The sequence below is a fragment of the Dermacentor silvarum genome, chromosome 6 (assembly GCF_013339745.2).
Source record: "Dermacentor silvarum isolate Dsil-2018 chromosome 6, BIME_Dsil_1.4, whole genome shotgun sequence".
NCBI classification, from domain to species: Eukaryota; Metazoa; Arthropoda; class Arachnida; order Ixodida; family Ixodidae; genus Dermacentor; species Dermacentor silvarum.
The window spans coordinates 177,613,941-177,632,075 of NC_051159.1; the positions used below are offsets into that span (position 1 = coordinate 177,613,941).

General features: G+C 45.7%; 2 protein-coding genes across 7 annotated transcripts in view; both read left to right on the forward strand.

Annotated features, from left to right (window-relative positions):
• The window catches only part of LOC119456454 (GA-binding protein subunit beta-1-like), a 56,828-nt gene extending 41,285 nt beyond the window's left edge, over positions 1-15,543 (forward strand). For all 6 annotated transcript variants that reach the window (XM_037718255.2, XM_037718251.2, XM_037718249.2 and 3 more), the window contains 4 exons: positions 3,391-3,497; positions 5,328-5,436; positions 11,450-11,580; positions 15,241-15,543. In XM_037718255.2, the coding sequence (XP_037574183.1) occupies positions 3,391-3,497; positions 5,328-5,436; positions 11,450-11,580; positions 15,241-15,396 (503 nt within the window). In that variant the 3' untranslated portion in view covers positions 15,397-15,543. The remainder of the gene's footprint in view (positions 1-3,390; positions 3,498-5,327; positions 5,437-11,449; positions 11,581-15,240) is intronic.
• Positions 15,544-16,869: 1,326 nt separating this feature from the next.
• On the forward strand, positions 16,870-17,841 carry LOC119457072 (tigger transposable element-derived protein 4-like). The gene has a single exon (XM_037718899.1). The coding sequence runs from the start codon at positions 16,870-16,872 to the stop codon at positions 17,839-17,841; it is 972 nt and encodes a 323-aa protein (XP_037574827.1).
• The last annotated feature ends 294 nt before the right edge of the window (positions 17,842-18,135 follow it).

The following is an 18,135-nucleotide window of genomic DNA, read 5'->3' on the forward strand; positions in this document are numbered from 1 at the left end:
GTGCGACAGACGCGCTAATCTAAAGATCGCTAGAGCCAGTGCCGTGGGTGACGCGTGGGCGCTATTTACGGCAGCCACTGCCGACATACCTCCCAGACTATGCATGCTACTCTGGCGCCATCTTGTAGCCATCGTCGCTGCACTACGCTTCCCACCCTTTCGCCATACCCTCCTCCTCCATTTTCCGCCTCATTGTTCCACTGCACCCTCCTCTCCGCTTTCATCCTCGTGCCTTTCATCCCCTGCTGCGCTCCGCGTTTGCTTTCATCTTTCGCTGTGCTCGTTTGCTCTGTTATGCCGACGCTCGCCACAGGAACAGGCGCCTAAGAGCTGCGCTCTAAAATGAGCGTAACTCTGTTGGGTCATTTTTCTTTTTTTGTGTTCTTGATCGCTACACGTTGGCGCCCGAAAATCGTACGTAAAGAGATCTTATCAGTGTCACGAACTTCAGCGTTCCCAAAACAGGCAGAAACACAATGCAAACATATTGACACATTTATCTCAAGCACACACGAAAAAGCTCCCAAAACTACCTATATACTGTTCCTCAGTTCAACTAATCAAGTAAAAAGTACTTGTCCTATATACAAGGGAGTATATTTTTAATTTGGCTCTGAAAGTGAGGTAAAGAGGACTTAAGGCGTCGCTCAACAGTGAAACAGTTGAACCAATCTGTGTACCTTCACGTAGCCAAAAACCCATGCAGGGGGAGTTATTTTGTTTGGATTCATTATATTGCCTGAAATGGTATTTTATATTCTTCTGCTAAGTTTTCTTCGCTCATGAGAGAGTAATTTCTTCATTATTTCCATTAAGCATATGTTGAAAAGTGGCTATGCCTTTGTGCAGACAAACAGTATAGTGCCTTGATAGGTTCTCAATTATGCCCTCTTGACATGCCGACGCTCACTAGTGTGAGTAGCATTGTGGGAGTGATGGGAAGGTTGCTGTCTTTTTCAAGGTGTCAAAAATGCATTGCGCATGTAAGGCATGCCAGCGTCGTCACAACACCAGTATAGTCATTCCTCACCGCAATGTACCTTTTTGATCATTGCACTATCACCCACCTTGTGAACGAGGTGCCAACGCCGGGCCAAAATTCGAAGCCGACTTATCAGCTTTCGAAAATAAACCCACAAAAGCAAGGGCAATTAATAAGGGGCCCTCTGGTGCACCAGCAAATGCCGGTTGTAGTCCAAAGATTGAGTCAGAGCCCAGAGTTGTCATACACAACAAAATATATTCTTCAAACAAGGCAGTTACATACACACGTTCAAACTTCGGCTAGACACATCACAATACAATTCAGATGAGTATTAACAAAACACTGGTAAATAATTAACGACAAGCACTATGAGTCCAACGCATAAAGTATACAATGAATAGGAACACAGTGTCCAATTGTATTCATCCGTACTGGTCTTGAGCCGGACGATGTCGCCATAACTCGAGGCAAATCTCGAAGAAGGAACTTCTTCCGAAAGTGCAGACGCTCAAAGAACACGTTGGCTAGCTTGCCGGGAAATCGCCTTCTTCCGTAGACGCTTGGTCTTCACCGTCACATCTCTTCGATTATGCGCTTTTGTGACATGCTCAAAAGGCTTAAATTGACTACTCAGGCTGCGCCTGCAGGAAACATGTGAACTTATTACTTATGGAGTTGATTACGTGCTGAGGGCGGGTATTAGTCATAATTTCAGTATTTTACACAAAGTAACAATTTCTACAGATGCACTTCCAGTTTCTCACATTTACTGGCATGGTATTGCCATCACATCCAGTTATCAGCGTTGTAGACATCCGTACACACTTGTAAGAGGAAACTGTACAGGTAGAAAAATTCTGCTTTTAAATATTTCTACTTGCTTTCCAGAGAAATCACTGCACGTTTAGACATTTCGAATGGTAGGCTTTCTATTGCGAGACAAATTGGGAAGAACTTGAAAAATTCTAGACACTCCCTTTAAGTACCTGGACCAGATTTCATACTGATGCTGAAAGACCTACTAATTGCACCGCTCCCGCACTGAATACTTGCACTGAAATCGCAGGTAATATGCATGCCATGTTTTTTCTGCTTTTACTCAATAATATTTTATTGCAAAAGTATCTGTAATCAAGTGGCAAGTTTCGTTTTTTAGGTACTGAAGCACCTCTCACTACAATCAAAGTCAAGTCTTTCCTTCTCACTTTTGTGGTTTCCAAATACAGCAGAACCTTGCTGTTACGTTCCCGGGTGCTGCGTTTTCCCGGCCGTTACGTCGTTTTCGGCCGTTCCCGGCACAGCTCCCATAGAACCCAATGCATTGGTAACCTCGCTGTTTTGTCGCAACTGTGGGTGGGGGACCGTTCCCGCATCATACGTTGCGAACTGCCACACCGCGCTGGCCCGAGCGGCCATTTTGACTTTTCATGTAGCTTGGCTTGGTGGCTTGACGATGGAATTGGCCGCCCAAAGTGCCAGGGCGACAACTATGACATATTTTCGGTTTCCACCAGCAAAAGCATGGCCTTTGAGATCCGTATTTGCTATCTAAAGATGGTGTCTATGACGCGTTATGGCCCTAATATTGGTTTTGGCGCATAGATGTTCCGTGTAAAGTCCAAGGGCGATAACACCATCACCGCGCGCTGTATGCTGTATGTGCGAGTGAAGGCATGCGAGGGGAGCCGACGACTGCGTCTAAATCTCGCGCGCGCAAGAAAGAAATGCAGGAAAGAAGCGCGCCTTCTTCCGTTGCGCTCGAGACATCGGCGAGGGAGGGGGGGATAGCGGGCGGCGTTGTACTCTGGCTTCAACTGCATACTGTGCGGCGGCATGCAGTCGCGCGGGCCGTATCTTGAAAGTGATCTGCGTTGGGGGCAGAATCTAGACAGTGTAGGTGCGTCGGCGGCTTGTAGCTTTGTGCGTGCTGTGTGTTCTCGGCACTCAGTTTACGTTGAAGCGATAGACAACAGCACGAAGGTCACTTAGCTCGCTGCTGCAGCGGTGCTTCCTCACGCCAGTGTTTGACAGCGCGTGTCCGCGCTCATCGAGTGTTTGCCTGTGGGTGCTGTTTGCCTGTGGGCGCTGACACCAGGCTTGTTAATATAGTTAATAAGCGAATGTTTACAAGTTTATACGGACGATAAAACTACTATCCTTGCTTTGTATTGCTCTCGGCTAATTTGCTATCGCAATCGGCTTTTGGGTGAAACTTCAACTTTTTTCACACGTAAGAATTAAAATAATATTGTATGCAGTTCAACATTACTCTCATTTCTCAATTTTTCCTGTTTCTTGGCTCTCGCGTTTCCCGGCTCTTATGTTTTTTTTTTGTTTTTTTTTACGGTCCTGTGAAAAACGTATCAGCAGAGTTATACTGTTTCTTTCCATCTTCAAATCCCCAGATGCTGGTAAACTGGCTCTGAACTGGGTGAAGGATCAGCACACTGTTGCTGCCGATGGAACTACCAGTGAAGTCTCTCTTTCCAATGTTGCCAGTGCTGGAAACCAGGTGAGTTCCTAGCTAGGTGTTTTATTTGCTAAGAAATTGTTCAGGAAGTCTTGTCTGAAGGCTATGAGATGTGTCACTGCTTTGCAGAATAATTTTGACAAAGGTCTTACTGCGTAGCTTATGTAGGTGTTGCTTTATGGCCAAGTAGCAAGCCAGGCTCAGGGAAGCGAGTAGAGGGGCACAATGATATGCTGTCTGAATTAGAATGTTTCCATGCAATTTTCTTGGGCTGATTATGGGGGTAAATGTATTTAGCAATGAGCCTACTAGATATAGCTTTATTGTTGAGCCCTCATAGCATTATTGTTGCCGCAGCAAGCAGGTTCTTTTAGAATTACGCTGCTAGTCTATGAATTCAGGTGTTTAAAGTAAAGTGTACCTAGAATATAACATAGTTAACTTTTTAGTGGTATGTTATGAAACATCAAGAGTCCAGCTGACTACCTAAATTCAACCTGCAATTTTTGATAGCATGGACCCATAAACTGTTTGTGGGGCAATGTTTCATCTGTGAGTGGCCAGCTGACATATTTTGGGTTTGGAAACCGTTTCAAAATTTTAACATGTGATATAGGTGCGTGAAAAATATAAGCTCATTGAAAAGCTTGCTTACAGTATGTTGTCCAAACCAGAAGTGCGAAAAGCACAGCCACAGAGACAGGGATTAACACCGCAGTGCTCTGTCTGAGTGTCCATCTCTGTCTCAGTGTTTTTCGCGCTTTCGGTTTGAGCAATGCATACCACCAAGTCTAAGCATCCACTCTTGTGAACTTCAGTATGTTGTTCCTTGCCATCTTGTTGCAGCCAAAACTCAAGTTTCTAGGCCCACAAACATTGCCAATGTTAGCAAGGTTATTGATAAAAAATGTATTTTCTTGTTTGTGGCACGGGTCATTTCATTTCATCATGTTGTACTTCTGACATGCACGGTATTTGCAAGATTCTAGCGTGTCCCTGATTGTAATGCACAGTTATGTTACTGCCGAAATATCCAAAAAATAACCTGTGCCGGTTCTACCACAGACGTCAAGTAATGAAACCTGAGCCGACACTTACCGTATTCAAACAACTATGGAAAATGCAAAGGCACACAGACATGCACCCAGCTGTATCTTAGTGGCTAATCGCTATTGGTGTCCGACGAGCCTCCTTTTCACTGTCTACCTACCAACCACAGAAAGTCATCTTCATTTCCATCTAATGCATTAGAAATTCCACACGTACAGCAAATTAGAAAATGGCAACCACAAACTAAGGCATAAAATAACTTCCGTTCGATGGCTGTGTGGCTAGCTACCTTGCATTGAGTTTTCTTTCTTCAGTGAGAATCTGTTTTGTTTTTGATTTTGAGTAGAATTGGTTACGATTGTAGCACGCATGCAAATTTAAATGTACTTTTTATTCAAGAAAGGTGTGCGTTAGAACTGTGCAAATACGGTATTACCTTTGAAGGCAATAGCTTATCTGGTCCCTTGAGCTATTTATTTGAAGTGCTCTTCCCTGAAGGCACCAGGAATAAGTGAGGTCATTGTCATTGAAAAGAGGATGTTCATTTTGACCTAATTGATTACCTGATGACCTTGCATGGAATGCTCCCAGGCAGTATTGATTACCTGGCAGAATTACTTATGAGTAGCATCAATCAGCGAAATGAGCCAGTTGTTTTATACAACAGAGTAATGTCAAATTCAGAATTACAAACAAGCAACAATAAAAGTAATATTCTTGAGGTTGCTAAGGTTTGCAAACAAGTACATCATCACTAAACTGGAGATTAATAAACATACAATCGCTTCGAATGGAACTTGTAACAATAATTATTTTTTACAGAAAGTGATTGCCATAGTGACCGACCAGTCACAAATCTCGTCCCTAGTCAGTGCGGGTGCTGGCCAGTCACCATTTGTCGTCGTTTCTGGGGCCAATTTTAAGGCAGCAGGTAAGAGTGGAACAGTGTTTTAATATTTATCTCTTGTGTTTTGTCACTGATTGGCCTTTCCTCCCTGTATGCCTCCGAGTTGTCAGCCAGAAAAGTTCAGTTTTGTATACCGTTGAGCTGCGTAATTTTGATCAGGATCCACCATTTGAAAGTGGAGGAATTTGCTTGGAACAATTTTCTTTGTGTTGATGTAGTCATGGTTGAATTTTGTACTGCAACTGGGCTAATAAGTTACTTTTACGGAACCTTTTTGTGGCAGATTGTCCTTAAGATGATGCTTGAGAGATGCTAGTGTAGGAATAATAAATTTCTCCTAAGATTCTCTAGGAGCCCTGTAAAGGGAAATGCAGACTGCTTAAATGTTTTGCATCTGTTTATTGGAATGGGTCACATTGCAGTCTTTCTCAAATCTGCCACTTAGTCAATTGATTAGTCAATCAGCCATGTACAGCCTCCCGCATTTTTAGCTATATCGCGCGAGAACACTATAATAATATGGTCGTACGTCGTCCTGAAGGGAACACCGCATTAGACGACTCTTGCACAGAAGAGTGCCTTGTGCACTTGAGAGTACTTCTGCTGGTCTCGCTGATTATTGCCGCCTAAAGGCGCTAAAATGATTCGTGATAGATGCTCGCGCGATATAGTTAAAAATGCGGGAGGCTGTACTGGGTCTCTTGCAGACAAAAAGAACAGCAGTTCACGGAACTTTGTAGAATAACAAGACTGGTAGCCTGCATGAATCGTAATTCACAGTGTATCGTCACCGACAAATTAAGCACAAACAAATTGGGCCAGCTAGAATGTGTTCTTTCGTATCTGCAGTTGCTGCTCTTTGTGATGTCAGCATGATTTCAGCTTGTACAGCAAGTTTGGATCCTTTGTCACTGTTGGTAATTGGAGGTGTAATAGGGGTGTGAGAATAGTGAAATTTTCTAATCAAATACGAATATTAAAAAATACAAGTTTCGTATATCGGATATTTTCACTTCTAAACAAAGTAAAATATAAAAACACCCTTGCAATCTGCTTGGCACCACAAGGTTTAGTTACATCATTTGATACATTTAACGCCGCTATCAACTAGACTCTAGCTCATTTGAACAGCTTTTAATTGCTACTAAAGGAAATGCAACTGTATCTGGTGCACTATGGCAATGACAGTAATTCAGTAAACAAAAAGCACTTCAGTAGATGCACGTAGAACTGTAGTGCTCGTTGAAGGAGCCAAGCATACATTGCCCAAAAAATAAGTAGAATTGCCGAAATTTGGAGAGAAAATTCGTAGGCTGCCTAAGGCGAGAGATGCATGTTTAGCAACTGCAAACTATTGTGCATAAATGATTTCCTCCATGCATTCGCTCACGAACTTGTGCGTCTGCGCAAATACCATGGTTCTCCTGCAGCAGAATAATTCTGAAGACTCTACACATGCATCAGTGCTTCTGGTAGACTTCAAAAACTACTTCTGGGTCCCTCAGTATTCAAACGAAACGAGTATTCAACAACTTCGAATAGTGAGCTCTCGAATCGAATATGAATTGAATAACCAAAGCTTTTTGATTCGCATTCGAAATTTTGAATGTTCGCATGTCCCTAGTAATAATGCGAACTTGTGCTCTCCAGTTACTACTTATACAAGGTGGTCTGTTTTACACTTTCCCACATTTGTTTCATTTGTTTGCAACTGTACATTACCGAAATGTTTGGATGACTTAATTTACTGTTGCCTTCTTCTCTGGCATATTGTATCAGGAAGTTAGTAGTAGGAGAGTGAATAATTTACTACACAAGTGAGTGTTAGTCACGGTGTAATATAAATCTCTTTAGGTGAGGACACTCGCCAGACGCGATCGACCAGATGAAGTAGCAAAGGCGCGCGCCGATCGGCCCGATGACGGCAGTGGATACCTATCGGCAGTATGACGCAACTTCAACACAGAAAACTTTTTATTGGTTTAATCTCCCATTGGTATAGCAACCAGCGCTTTGCGGGAAATCCGAAATTATTTAGTGACGCGTGAAAGTAGGTCACCGGGGAGAGGGGAGAACTTGGGGGAGAGGGCACGCGCACGTTCCTTGTCCGCGCAAGCTCTCGCCTGCGTTCTAACTGAAGTTGCATCATTCCGCTGATACGGATCCGCTGCCGTCACCGGCCCGATAGACGCGTGCCGTTGCTACTTTATCTGGCCGATCGCATCTAGCAAGCAAGCCGAGAAGTGTCTCCCCACCTAAAGAGTATATATCTTACACCGTGGTGTTAGTACAGCTAAACCTCTATATAACGAAGTCTGTAAAATTAGCCATTTGCTTGTTATATTGAAATTCAACCATATACAGTCAAACCCACTTATAATGATACCGATTTTAACAATATATCGGTTGTAACGATGAGAAGATGCTGCACAGTCAACTTTTGTATGTTTTCTATGTTGAAATAACCTGCTTACTACAATGCCACCATGCCGCATTATCAGTTATAATGATGAAGTCCGGCTACTGGGTGTCTGCGCCGAAAGGGCATGGAATGGAAACTCTTTGAAAAGAAAAAAGAAATTTGAGCCGTCGTGCGCCGCCGCGCGCTGTTTTCCATCCTTCTCCACATTGCCAGCCTTGCACGCCTCTATACTGTTGCCTTCAAACACGAATGGGCTGTGCCCATAGCTCTTCGCTGCGCCACACTCCGGAACACGAATGGATCGCGCCAACTGCGCTGATAACGCTGGGCTGGCGGAGTGCCGCAAATGTGCGACGGAATAGAGCCAAAACGGCGTTAGCGTCCACCAAAACGAAGCAACGGAGTTAGCATTGCCATAGTCATCAGTGAAAATCGTACTGGAATGACAGTAACGCCAGAATGCTTCATGCCTATTTGTGCCTTTAAAGAATTTATTCTTGCATTTACTGCCGCGCATAGCACCGCGTTGACTGTGTGCCTTCATGACTGTGTAGTCACCATCCATGACTGTGTCGATAACGGCCGCGATTTCGTCCGCAGTTGCTGCAAACGGTAGTTTCGTTTTGACTCGGTACCCGTGTCGGCAGTGTGCCTTCATAAGTGAGTAGTCGGCAACCATGATCGCGTCGGTAGCGACCGCGGTTTCGTCCTCAGTTGCAGCAAGTGGTAGTTTCGTTTTGACTAAGTGCGCGGACTCAGTGCGTGCATCGGCCGCGCGCCTTCAGAACCGCAAGGTCCATGATCGCGTCGACAGCAGCTACGGTTGCGGCAAACAATAGTTTCGTTTTTACTCAGTGCAAAGCTGTCGAGGGTGAATAGCACTGTCTAGATCACGATGGGCGGCGACCTGCCGACACTGGCAGAAAAATAATCGGGATGTGCGCGCGGCAGTGAAAAGCGTCACGGATGAAGACGCGCGCCGCGCTGTGACAAAAGTCGCGAGGCCTTTGCAGCTTTCGCGTTGCTTTTGTGCAAAATAGAAACAGGATTCTGATGATTCGTTCAGTAAATAAAAGCGTGTTGACGTAAAAAGTATGTTAATTGTTTTCTTGGTACCCTCGATAATTCGGTTATTTCGGACATTTTTTCGGTCCCGTGAAATCCGAATTAACGAGGTTTTCTATAGCAGTGCCATTCTTGAACGCCAACAGCCGCGACTTGTTACACGCGATCAGCATGTGCAGGAAGCAGAGTTAAACAGTTAAACGTGTCAGCACAATCAGGAGCCAGATGGAGGAAGGTGGTGGCTAGGGGCACAGGCCTCTCCGTCATTGTAGTTTTTTCGCAACAGCTGTGCCACCCCCTATATATTTTATTTTTTAATGCAACCCGGTTATAGCAATGGAATTTTCGTGGCACTTGAATATTGTTATAAGTGGGTTCGACTGTATGCAGATAAGTACACTCGCCTATAGATTTTTTTCTACACGGAAGGGGCCGCAACATTTTCCTAGTTAGCGGGCAATTGGAAGTAGCAAATTTGAATGAGAAAAAAAATTCATTTTTTTGAATTTGAGAGCGGGTAACAAAAGATAAGATTCATACCAGGTTGACACTATCTTCACATCGGTGGCACGAAGCGAAGCCAGCCGCACGTTTGCATCCAGCTTGTCCCTGTGACTAATAGCGGGCTCACAGAGAAACAAATTCAAAAGAGCTGACACTCCCACAGAGTCCAGTGGCTGAATTGACTGTAGTCCACCAAGCGGCTGATCTGAACAACTGAACCACACTTCCGGTCTTGCTTTTAGGCGCGCATAGCTTGAATGCTAGCTAGTATGTGTTACGCCGGCTGCGCTGATTGGCGCGGCATTTGTTTTTGCTTCTACTGCCCAACCGCACGCTGTCTTCGTGCAGAATAGTTTTTTTATTTAGTAAAATACCATTGCAAATTATCTTTACAAGCCTTCATCAAAGCTGTTCTCTGTACAACATGCAGTTTCATTACTTAGACTCATTGCCTTGTGAAATGAGGAAATGTTTATTTTGCTCTATAAAAATGCTCCATCCGGGCTTTCTGTGTGTTCTTCCATTGTTGTGGCGCTACATAAGCAGCAGTAGTTCCTGTCTGAAACTCCACCAAACGGCATCAGCTGAAAAAAAAAATTACAAGCATATATCATTTTGGTATTTAGACCCAATACGAAAACTGCATGCCGAGCAAAACATGTGAAAGTGGTGAATGGGCGACATCACGAACAAAGGCAATTCGCTTTTACAAACATGGCGTAGTAAACACCATACTTATCCCAACCAATACCATACATAATATATGGCGAAGACATAAGTACCCCAAAAAGTACCGAAATTAGTCACAGTAATTCTTGCGGGCCATAGAAAGAGTCGCAAACATGTCCCAGTAAGATTCAGTACACACCAAACTAACTGCGCCATGCCACAACGCCCAGTACGGCCAGCACGCCCTAAGCCTGAATTGCTTGAAATGCAGCGTAGACTGTCAAATAAAATTTCTCACCTCGCCATGGCCCAATAGCGCAGGATTGCCGTGTAAAAGGAATGCAAAAATGCGCCAAGAGCCCAACAGACCAGAGCTACACACACACACACACAAAAAAAAGGACAAACGGGACGCTGAACAGGCCAACACTCACATGCGCAGCCAGCCTCGCTTGCTTCGGTGACATGTCTGGCGCATAACTCAAGCATCCTGGCGTAAGGTATATGTTCACATGGTAGTGAAGCTCCCATAGAAGCCCACATGTCCTGCAATGGCAGCTTGTGCAGGCACGGCAGCGCCATCTACATTTCGCATGGCCAACTTCTCAGTGGGAAGAAAGGAACTTTTGCTGTTCGAGGCTTGCTGTGTTAAATCACATGACAATAATTGATGTTGCTGCTGATTGGTTTGGAACCGCATTATAGCTTCGCCTTCTCAACCATGTGAATTGACCTTGCATCTGGCGTGTCATTGGCTTGTTGCTAGGTGACATAAGAAAAATAAGTCTCAAAGTATAACTTTATTTATACGCAAAACATTTTAGTTTTAGCTGGAAATAATAAAAAAAATTCACCAACGATTACGATACTCCCTAATGCGAAATTTGAGCGCAGCTCTATATGTGCTTTCATTTCAGTATATACTTTGTTACATATAGAGAATTTTGTTATATTGAAGTTCATTATATGCAGGTTTAACTTTATTCACTGTTTAATGAGGTGGTGACTGAACAGTCCAGTAAAGCTATGAATGAAAGCATGGACCTGACGGTGGCTTAGTGGCTATGCCGTTGTGCTGCTAAGCACGAGATCGCGGGATCGAATCTCGGCCGCGGCAGCCGCATTTCGATGGGAGCGAAATGCAAAAACGCCCGTGTGCCATGCATTGGGTGCACGTTAACAATCCCAGGTGGTCAAAATTAATGCGGAGACCCCCACTACGGCTTGCCTCATAATCATATTGGGATTTTGGCATATAAAACCCCAGAATTTAATTTTTAATGAAAGCATGCAACGTCCTCTAAGCAAAGGCTGATCAACAGGGGCAGTTATGTGTTGTCACTTGCTTTCCTTAGAATTGTTTCTACATTTGTGCAGATGGCAGTGCCTCGCACATGATCATCAAGAGCCCCATGGAGCCGCCCCTGAAGCGCATCAGGAAGGTGTCTGTCCCCGACAAGGTCAATGGGAAGTCGGCAGCTACACCGATTGTTGTGACAGAATCTCAGGCAAGTTTGAGCACATGCACAAATTGAAAGCAACACATCAAGGCCAGCTAAATACAGTAAAATCTCGGTGATAAGAATCTCGCGGGGTCGTGTGAAATATTCGTATCACCCAAAATTCATATCATCAAAACCCACAAAATCAAGAAAAAATAAATTAATTTTTTGCTGAAAAAATTCCTAATAGTGGCACCCTATTAATAAGTTCCTAGCTGCTGCGTTTTCCCGGCTGCTACGTGGCATTTTCTTGGTCCTGACCTAAATTCCATTGACTTCCATGTACAGTGTAGACCGCTTATAACGTAAGTCACCGGAGTCGCGAATATCCGCACTATAAGCGGTACCGCACTATAACCAAAACAAGTTTTCAAGGCCCGCACATATGCAAAACATGTGCACCGAGCCGCCACGCGTATGCGACAGCCGAGGAATGCGGCTAGAACGTTTGCATTCAACTTACAGTCGAATCTCGTTAATTCGAACCAAATCACACGGCGGCGCCTCCGACCGGCATTGCTCCGGCACCGCCATAGAGTAAAAGCTTAGGGGAGATCCCTCAATGTTGCGTGCGAACAAACCAAAAAAAAGAAAAGAAAAAAAATGCGGCGGACATTTCACCCTCTCTCAAATGGCAAGGTCGCCGATTCTGCGTTGCGCCGGAACATGCGTGTACGTGCCGACGTCTCAGCCACGCTATCGTAGCCACGCGTAGAAAACGGCAGTGAACCCTTCTTTCTCCTTTATGCTTCCTTTACATTCTTGTCAGGTGTTGACCTTGCACGCTGCAGCTACGGCGCAGAGGGAAGCAGCGGTGCTGTCCCAGGCCGGCCAACGAAACTACCCACGCCGGCAAACGCCTGCTTCCCGATAACGGCAGAAAACGAAACTTCGGGGAGCTGGCACCGGGCCGGCTGTAGCGGCGGCGGGCGCGCACGGTGACAGTCGAAAGTGAGGGAGCTACGAGGGAGGGCGAGGGGAGCCACCGAACCGGCGGAGTTTCCGAGGCAAAATCCGCTTCCCTGCCACCCTCCTTACTCACATTCCATGGTCTCCGCGTGCACCCTTCGCCGTGCCGTGCCGGCGCCGCCCGCTCGCTCGCTCGCTGAAGTTTCGTTTACTGCCGTTATCGTGAAGCGAGCGTTGGCCGTTTCGTGGCCCTCGCTCGCTATGCACGCCGTGATATTTACGACTCGCACTCAAGATTCTGGTTACAGCCTCACTGGCTGTTCGTTCGCACCACGTGCCCTTCTCCTCCACTTCGTCTTTTTCCCTCGAGCACTCCTTGGGGCGCCCGTTTGAGGGGAGCGTTCGCCGTCTCCGCTAACTTCCAAAGTCCCAGGCAGCCGCACTGTAACCAGTATTTCGTTACCTGCAACTGCACTATAAGCGATACGTGTATACATGGAGTGCTATGGGAAAATTAACGGGAGTCTGAAAAGACTGCACTATATCCGGTCCTGCACTATAAGTGGTTACGTTATAAGTGGTCTATACTGTATTAAGTTCCCCTTGATACGTCACCAGTCTAATTTTTTCCTGCATCTTAAGTTGCGTTTGAATGTGGTGGTCACGTAAATTTACAGTGCAGCCAGCTTGTACGTTGCAACAAGTGACCTGTGCATTGCGACAAGCGACCGGTAGTTGCCGATACGGCGCGGCCGTGGGCGCCGGGTCTTCAAAGCGATCTGCAACGTGCACAAAGTGCACGCCCGCACGGGCCTCATCTTCAAAGCAATCTGCGATGTTGACAGAGTGCACCTAGTGCCAGATAGCTTCGTATGCACTGTGCTTTCGACGTTAGTTCGCGTTGAAGCGAGAGAGAGCGCAAAGGTCAATTCGCTCGCTGCTGCCGCCGCGCTTCCTTACTCTAGCGTTTTGAGAGCGAGTTTGTGATCGCTCACATTATCGTGTGAAATGCGCACACGTGATCGTGTGAATGTTTTCGCACACCACTGAATGCCTCAGTACGTCGAGTGCAGGAAGCGTTTTGGCCGTTGTGGCTGCTGCTGCGGTCGTCATTGCTGCAGTGGTCCTCGCCTTCTTTCTCGCTGGTCAAAGCATCAGCTAGGCTGTGATGTGGTCCAGTCCGCTCAACAGGGGAATCAATGAGAGATTGCACACCCACATGACGTAGCCAGTTGCTTGGTGACTATGGATCCCGCCCAGATCCCGCTATTGCTCACCCGTTCGTATGATCCGCAGCGGCGTGGCAATGCGTTCGTAACAGCCAATATTTTTTGTATTCTGAGCAATGTATTTTGGCCGGGAAATGTTAAAAGTTCATATCACGCCGAAATTCATACCAGCCGTTATGGTATCATTGGGGTTTTACTGTAGTCATCCCTTGTCGTTGGCAGCAAACATTCTCATTCAACATGCTTAACACCACTGGTGAAGGGACAAGTGACACATCTATGTCTAACTCGTGTAGGTATAGCCCACTAGGCCTCTGTGCTGCTTCACCCGCTTTTTGCTGTCGGGGCTGGCCGTGGTCGACCCGCACAGCACCAACAATGGCTATGCATGGAGCAGTGATTGAGGCACAGTCCTGCTTTTGTCTGTCACGCAGATTCGCCTTACGATAGCCCACCTGCCGTAAAGATGGAAAAGCCCTCCTGTATTTTGGAGGACAACTGGAAAACAAAACTTTCTACGCAATAAACGATTGCTACAAACATAGGTCCACTAATAAACTGAGAACCTCAATGGTATCCAGTACCACATAATGTCACTAATTCTTTAACTTCAGAGAGAAAAAAGCACTTGATTTTATTCAACAGACATTCTGTTAGTAAATATTTTCCAGACCTTTATTACCAGTAATACTTAATTTGGGCCTAGTTGTTACATAATTTTGAACTTAAACTTACAGCACAAACACCTAAGACGGACCACAACAGGAAGAGACGACACACACAGCACCAGTGTATGTTGTATCTTCCTGTTGTGGTCAGTCTTATGTTTGCGCTGTACGTTTAAGTTCAGCTTCATTACCAGAACCGGTAATCAGTACTGGCATACTCATTTTTAGGTCATGTGTCACTTCCAGCGATCGGTAATTTTCGCCAACTTTTCCGGATGCTTATACTCATATATCAAATGTCAAATTTTGCACAGAGGTTCTTTTATAGTATCTACATTACCTGAAACTAGGCTTTTTACCTGGTCCGAAATTTCATTGTAGTTGGCCTTTAAGGACGACTAAAGAAAGGTGAACTTGGCACAGATAGAAAAAAGGCACATACACAGAAGTACAAATTGGCTTACTAGAGAGATTATTAAAGCAGAAGTGATAAAAATGCTTGGTGAAGTGTGTGTAAGCATGCCTTCTATATAGCATTACCAGCTTTAATAGCATTAACAGCCCCTTGATATTCTTGGAGTGCCATCATGGGTTACGTATAATTGATAGGTTGTCAATTCCTTGTGGTTTTCTGGTACTGTGCACTGACATTCTCTGATTACGTTGATGAATCTGTGGTATAAAGCAGCAACAGGGTCATAATATTAAGTTGTTAGAAGTAGTGCTTTGTGTGTGCGTACATGCCTTTTTTATGTCAGTGTCTTTAGTCATCCTTATGGAATACCAATGTGCCTAAACTGCCACCCTAATGAACTTGTGTGCTGGTCTGTGGTGTGATGTTGTGCTCTGTCCTTGCACAGGCCAAATCCCCAGTGGATCAGGAGAAGGACAAGCTCCAGCGGGAACTGGAAGCCCTTCGTAAACAGGCAGAGCAGTACAAGGCCCAGCTTCAACTGAAGTCGCACGAAGCTGAGCAGTACAAGAAGCAGTTGGAGCAGATGAAGTCCAGCAGCTGAGAGATGAGAGGAGGGGGAGGAGGACAGAGCATCGTGTGGCCATCGTCATCTCACCAGGGCTTCTTGGGGACGAGGGAACACTTTTTCTTTTTCCTGATTGCCTGTACATACTGCACATTACAATGAACTCATTGTTTTTATAACAAACATGTGGTTTCATTGTGTTTAATTTATTCACTTTTTGGTGATACCTCAAACATTCCAGTGATGATATTTTAACACCTTTGATCAAAATACAGTTCAAATAAAGAAAGCACATCCAACACAAGGGTATTTCCGTTATATCAGATATTTGTAACATGCTGACATTAGCAAGAAAGATTTCAGATTAATTTCTTAATCCAATAATCGGTTATATCTGTTTTTGTTGTATCCATATTCAACAATAGTTATATATACAGTCGCCGACCGATTTTTCGGACTCCGAAAATTCGGACTTGTTGGATATTCCGGACTCCATAAATGCACCGTCAAGGATCCCATAGAGATAATGCATTTTTTTGACCGATTTTTCGGACGAATTTGCCCCTGAAAGTTGGATTTTTCGGACTAAATCGCTCGTTTAAAGCTACGCTCCCAACCATTGTGGAAGCCGCCATATTGGATTTTCCGCCAGCTTGGCTAAATTTGGTCTTCGAATGGCTTTGCTGCCTCCGAGATTAGAAAGCGCACTTGGAAAACGCGGCACGGGACGTTACTTTTTCGTCTTCGGTCAGCACTACTATCGTCATCACACCGTTGGGGACGGGAAAGGAGGAGGCGAAGGAAGGATTCTTTTTATTGTTGTAGCTTCTTCAGCTTGTTTCAGTCGCCATTCCGCACGTGTTGTGTCGCGCTGCATCGAGACGTTGTGTGGTTCCTTGTGGCTACTACAACATCGAATTTTGCGTGCTTGACGCCATGGCTCCGCCATCTGTGCCATCGCGAGAGCCAGGCGGTGCGAAGAAGCGTGGGAAGTACACGACCCTGACGTTGGAGAAGAAAGCTGCAATTATCAAGCTGATACAGAGTGGACGTTCGCAGCTTGATGTCGCCAAAGAATACCACCTCTCCAAGCAAACGGTATCTGACTATGTCAAAAACAGCGCGAAGATACTGTCAGCGTTTGAGAATTCCCACAACAAGAGCCAAAAAAACGACAGTAAGGGCGTTCATCCAGCCCTTGAAGAGGCTCTGCAGTTGTGGCTCAAAGGAGTTTTGGCCAAGAACCTGCCCGTGTCGGGAGACTTGTTAAAAGAAAAGGCGGAGTCGTTCGCTCTCAAAATGGGCATTGAAGAGTTCAAATTTACTGACGGATGGCTTCGCGGCTTCAAGTAGAGGCACGGAATTTCATTCAAAAAAGTGAGTGGTGAAAGCGGAGCGGTGGATCAGACTATTGTGTCTGATTACCGTGTCACGAAGTTGCAAGCATTGCTTAAAGAATATGCTCCTTCGGACATATTCAACTGTGACGAGACAGGACTTTTCTTTAATATGCTGCCGGATCGTACGCTAGCATTTTCGGGGGAATCGTGCGCCAGTGGGAAGCTCAGCAAGGAGCGTATAACAGTGATGGTTGGTGCCAACGCCACCGGAACGGAAAAACTGCCTCTTCTCGTTATTGGGAAGGCCAGAAATCCGAGGTGTTTTAAGGCTGTGAGAACCCTCCCTGTGGAATACGACAGCAACTCCAAGGCGTGGATCACGCAATCATTGTTTGAAAGATACATACGCAAACTTGACCGCAAGTTTGCGCGGCAGAACAGAAAGGTCATCTTTTTTGTGGACAACTGTGGCGCGCACGGTAGCGTGCCGAACCTTGAGGCCATTCGGCTGGAATTTTTACCGCCTAACACCACAAGCGTGCTCCAGCCAATGGATCAAGGCGTGATCAGAAACATCAAGGCACACTACCGTGCCCGCCTGCTCAGCCGCACCGTCTTGTGCCTCGACAGCGGGAAGGTGTACAAGGTCGACCTTCTGGCCGCCATCCACATGTTAGCCGATGCATGGAAAGCGGTGAAGCCAGAAACCATCGCGCATTGCTTTAGGCATGCAGGGTTCGCTGCTGCCGAAGAGTCCGAGGCGGATGACCTGGACGTAGGCGACCCGGACGGCACCGATGGCGGGGATGACTTAATGAACGACCTTCGCAGTGGTGGAGTGGACGTTCCTGCCACGATGACATTTAAAGATTTCGCTCGTACGGACGACAACGTTGTTTCGTGCGCGGAGCCCACAGACGACGAAATTCTTCGCCAGGTTGTCCAGCAGCCGGAGAGCGGCTCGGATGATGACGACGATGACCGCCCGCAGCCGTCGGCGGCGGAGATCGCCAACGCGGTGACGCTATTGTCGAGCGTTTACGGTGAAGATGTCACCTTGGCGCAAATACAGACAAACCTAATTGCCTCCAAGCGTACTATGAGGCAAGGCAGCATCAAGGACTTTTTTAAGCCTGCCTGAATGAAATAAAGTTAACATTTTTGGCGAAAACTAATTTTTCGGACTGTTCGATTTTTCGGACTTTTTTTCGGACCCCGCCAGGTCCGAAAAATCGGTCGGCGACTGTATATACTATTAGCTTTTAGTGCCGTGTCACCCTCACTCTTAAAAATGCACAGGCCAGGCATGTGAATGCAGAGTCTGAATGACTTCTACATGCAGCTTATCGTGCTGCTGCTCCAGGTTATCAAAAAGTTGGTTGATTTCTAGTTTGGTCTTCGCCATAAAAAGCAATAACGCTTAGTAAGCTAAGCT